Source organism: Panthera leo, chromosome D1 (assembly GCF_018350215.1).
Source record: "Panthera leo isolate Ple1 chromosome D1, P.leo_Ple1_pat1.1, whole genome shotgun sequence".
In the NCBI taxonomy this organism is placed as follows: Eukaryota; Metazoa; Chordata; class Mammalia; order Carnivora; family Felidae; genus Panthera; species Panthera leo.
The window spans coordinates 102919887-102924596 of record NC_056688.1 but is presented as its reverse complement, the minus strand read 5'-3'; the positions used below and the strand labels follow the sequence as shown (position 1 = coordinate 102924596).

Sequence of the window (4710 nt, the reverse complement as noted above, 5' to 3'; positions counted from 1 at the left end):
AGTCATGGTGGTAGTTTGGGACGCAACCTGGCTAAATCTGTACAGCCATGGTGAAGACTTTGAATTTTATTTAAATACTCTAAGGAAGCGGTGCCTGGGTGACTCAGTCAGCTGAGCATCCAGCTCTTGATTTTGGATCAGGTCATGATTCCAGGGTTGTGGGATCGAGCCCCACATCGGCTCCGCACCGGGCTTGGAGACTGCTTGGGATTCTCTCTCCCTCTCTTTCTGCCCCTTTCCCCCACTCACCCTCTCTGTCTGTCTCAAATTAAAAAAAAAAATAAGTATAAATAAATACTCTAAGTAAGAACTAAATCCTTGGAACTGGATGAAATTACCTAAGGGGTAACTACAGAAAGAGAGAAAGACCTATGACCAAACCCTGTGTGGACTCTAACATTTAGAAATAAGGACCCAGCAAAGAAGTCAGAGGAGCAAGAACCAGGGAGGTAGGAAACCGGAATAAAATAGTGTAAGGACTCCTGAGGAAGAGAGTGAAAATTCTTCCAGGAGAAAAGAGGGATCGACTGTTTCAAATACCACAGGAGGCCAGCTGTCAGCCCTTTGATCTTCCCTTGTGATCTGCTCGTGTCAACCCAGGCAGACATCATCCCCAGCAACCTCTTCACTGGTCCCGTGTCCTCAGAGTTCAGCCCACATGGAAACTGTCTCCTGCAGAACATGTTTCCCAGAAGATGAAAACATCTCAAATTTCTTCTTTGCTCCCATTTTCCTTCCATTGCTTATGCTACTCTCTATTCTCCTTTTAATAGAGGTATTTAGATGACTCAGAACTACAGCCGCCTTTTAAAACTGGCATCTGGCTTTAGGCAATACCATCTATGATCTTCTTAACCAAGCAAGAATACTGTGGAGCGTCTTCTACTTTTTTTGATAATACAAGCAATACTTTAGTGTAATCGAGAACAGTTTATCCGAAAAACACAAGAATTATCTAACAGTCCGAAAGCAATCAATGTAATCCACCATATTAATAAGCACAAAATAAAACTATATGATCATCCTAGTGGATACAGAAAAATCTTCTCACAAAATCCAAAATCCATTCCTGATTAAAAAAAAAAACAAACAAAAAACAAAACAAAACAAAAAAAACTCTTAGGGCACCTGGGTGGCTCAGTTGGTTGAGCATCTGACTTTGGCTCAGGTCACGATCTCTCGGTTCGGAAGTTCGAGCTCCACATCGGGCTTGCTGCTGTCAGTCTGTCAGCGCAGAGCCTGCTTCTCTCCACCCCTCCCTGGCTTGCGCCCCCTCAAAAGTAAATAAACATTTAAAAAAAAATTTTAACTTAAAAATTAAAAAAAAAACAAACAACCTCTCAACAAACTAGGAATCAAAGGGAACTCCCATAAGCTAATAAAGGGCATCTATGAAAAACCCACAGAGTGACTGATGAAAGAATAAATTTCTTTTGATCAAGAACAGGACAGGAACGTACACTGTCATTACTTCTATTAAACATTGCATTGGAAAGGAAATAAGGCAGACAGAGAAAGACAAATACTTCATGATCTCACTTGTATGTGGAATCTAAAAAAACAAACTCCTAGAAACAGAGATCATATTTGACAGATGATAATAGATAGATAATGGATAGATCGATGATACATGGATGGATAGATAGATAATAGTTATGTAGATAGATTATAGATACATAGATACTTACATAATAGATGGATAGATAGGTAGATAGATAGATTAAATAGATATAGGTGATAGAACAAAACAATTAAATATATATCAAATGCTATTAAATGGTAAGAAATAACAATGATCGGTGTTTGGAAAGGAACCTTGAATTCTTAGGCAATCGCTGAAATTGAACAGGAAAACACGAAGGCAAGGTTGGTGACTGCCTAGAGGCACCATACTGAGGAACTGCCTATTGGAGGAAGCAACTAAAACCCAGACGCTTCTGAAATGATTTGCATCTGAGACTTGGGGCCTGGGAAGGAGACAGGGGGAAATACACAGGGGGGGTGGCATTTGTGAGCAGACCTTTTCGAGTGAGAGAGGCTTGGGATCAGGTGCTCCCTGTTCTGCAACTTTCTTGCTGCAGAACTTGGACAAGTCATATCACCTCTGTGGGTCTAATATCTTCCTTTTGCAAAATGAGGTCAACCAGAATTACTTTCCACTCAAGTTGCTGGCACTAAAGTAAATCATTCGTGTAAAGCCTTTAGCCTGGTGCCTCGAATTAATTTAAGTGTGTATTTAAGCGTATATTACTTCAAGAGTTAAGTTAAAAAATTTTTAGTGAACACCACGTCTGTAGGTGTCTGGACCCAAGGCTAATGTCAGCCCAGAAGACACTGTTCCAGACAGTTCTAAAATGAAAAGGCCCACCGATCAGCTATGGGTCTTTCTGCCCACTGGTGCTCATTGGGCTGCAGACCCTGGGACAATCACCATAATCAAATTAATTAACATTTATAGAACTTCACCCAGCACCTTCTTTTTCTCCACATGTACCGAGTTGTCGTGAGAATAAATGTGATACACACAAAACCTGGCTGAGGGTAAATGCTCAATAAGTTTTATTTCACAGTTGAGAAAGCAGACTGACAAACCCTAACTAATCTGAAGCCATACAGCTGAGAAGTGACCGCCTGGACGCTTTGATGCCAAATCCGGAGCTCCTTCTACAACACGCTTGCCTCTGTTCCTGCCACAGAAGCTGATCTGTCAGGGGAACATTTGCCCAGCAGTTAATATTGGAAAAACGGGCCCCAATATGCACTCTGTGCAGTTGCTTTACCCCACCCTGCAAAATGTAAGTGACTTGTGCAAAAAAAAAAAAAAAAAAAAACGAACAAAGACTGATAAGTCTTTGGATTTTCCAAAGATATTTACTCCACTCATCAAGTGTGTGTTGTGCCTGGGATGTACAGAATTCAACAGATGCTAGCAAATAAGACAGACATGGGCCCTGCTCTTTTTTGCCTTGGATCCTAGAAAATCTAGTCCTATAAAGTAGGTCAACCCACTTGGCAGATACAAAAAAAAAACCAAAAACAAACAAAAAAAAAAACCTGAGGACGAGGAAGTTGGAACCGAAAGGTAGACACTGGAACCAGAGATGAATGTGTTTATTCGACAAATACTTGTTGGGTGTTTTTTATTTGCTAGGTGCTTGGCGAGGCACTGACTGCACAGAAGTGGATTTCACAGATAAAAACGCCTCCTCTCGTGTAGTTTACCTTTTAGTTTGTGAGAATTAGACAATATCACATATGTAGCACATCGTGCATCGGATGGTGACAAGTATGACATAGAATAATAAATCTGAAAGTGGAGGTGGGAAATTCGGGTGCAATTCGAAGTAGGGTTGTCTGGGAAAGTCTCCCCCAATTGGTGGAAGTTGAGGATAGACAGAAAGGACAGGGAAACTAAGCAATGACATACTTGGCAAGAGTCCCTCTAGGGCCTTCCACGAGACTTTGACCTGCTCAGGGCTTTCACAACCGCCTCCTTTACCTCCTTATTCCTCAGGCTATAGATGAAGGGGTTCAGCATGGGGGTCACCACTGTGTAGAGCACTGACACCGCTCGGTCCTCCTCCGAGGACTGGCCCGAGTTGCCTCGGAGGTACATGAAGATGAGAGTGCCGAAGAAGAGTGACACGGCCGTGAGGTGGGAGGCACACGTGGAGAAGGTCTTGGCCCGGCCTCCCGCGGAGCGGATCCTCATGATGGCCACGATGATAAACACGTAGGACACCAAGATCACCAATACACAAAGAGGCATGACAAAAATGGCAAACACAATAATGACCACCTCCTGGGTGTAGCTGTCCCCACAGGTCAGCTTTAACAGGGGAGGGAGATCACAGAAAATAAAGTCGATCTCATTGGTTCCACAGAAGGAGAGGGTGAAGGCTGTGACCGTCCGAACAAAGGCACTGGAGAAACCAGCCGCATAAGCTGCAGCCAGTAAGCCCCAGCGGGCCTTCTCGGTCATGACGGTGACATAAAGCAGGGGCCGGCACACGGCCACGTAGCGGTCATAGGCCATGATTGCCAGGAGGTAGCAGTCGATGGAAGCAAAGAAGGTGAAGAGGAAGAACTGAGCGGCACAGCGTGTGTAGGACAGAACTGCCCCGCGCTCCAGCAGCATGGCCAGCATCTGGGGGACCGTGACGGACGAGTAGCAGATGTCCACGAAGGAAAGGTGGCCAAGGAAGAAGTACATCGGGGTGTGAAGCCGGCCATCCACACGGATCAGGATGACCATTCCCGTGTTCCCCAGCAGAGTGAGGAGATAGAAACTCAAAAACACCAGGAAGAGAGGGAGCCCCCACTCGGGATGCTCTGGGAACGCAGTGAGGAAGAACTCGGTCACTACAGTGTCATTCCTCCCAGCCATCCATCCGGCGGTTTACCTGCGAGGATGGACAAGAGCCAGGTGAGGGGACCCTGAAGACACGCGCAAGTCATTTCCAGCAAGAAGGCTTTAAATTGGGTGTCTGGCGGGAGGCACTGGACTTGAACAAACCTTGCAGTTTAAGTGGAAATGGACAAATACAGAGCTCACTAGAAGAGAAAACTGATGAACGCCTCTATTACACTAAGAACGGACAGCAAGTGCTTATCTGACTTCCAAGTCAGCCCTTGTATTTGCAACTCTGTCTCCAATTAGCTGTTTGATCTTATACAAGGCACTTAACCTCTCTGAACCTGAATTTCCTC

At 44.5% G+C, this 4710-nt stretch overlaps 1 protein-coding gene across 1 annotated transcript; it reads right to left on the bottom strand.

Annotated features, from left to right (window-relative positions):
- Positions 1-3362: 3362 nt before the first annotated feature.
- On the bottom strand, positions 3363-4387 carry LOC122200014 (olfactory receptor 9Q2-like). The gene has a single exon (XM_042905422.1). It carries the CDS (start codon positions 4385-4387, stop codon positions 3443-3445), a length of 945 nt encoding a protein of 314 aa, XP_042761356.1. The 3' UTR covers positions 3363-3442.
- Between the last annotated feature and the right edge of the window lie 323 nt (positions 4388-4710).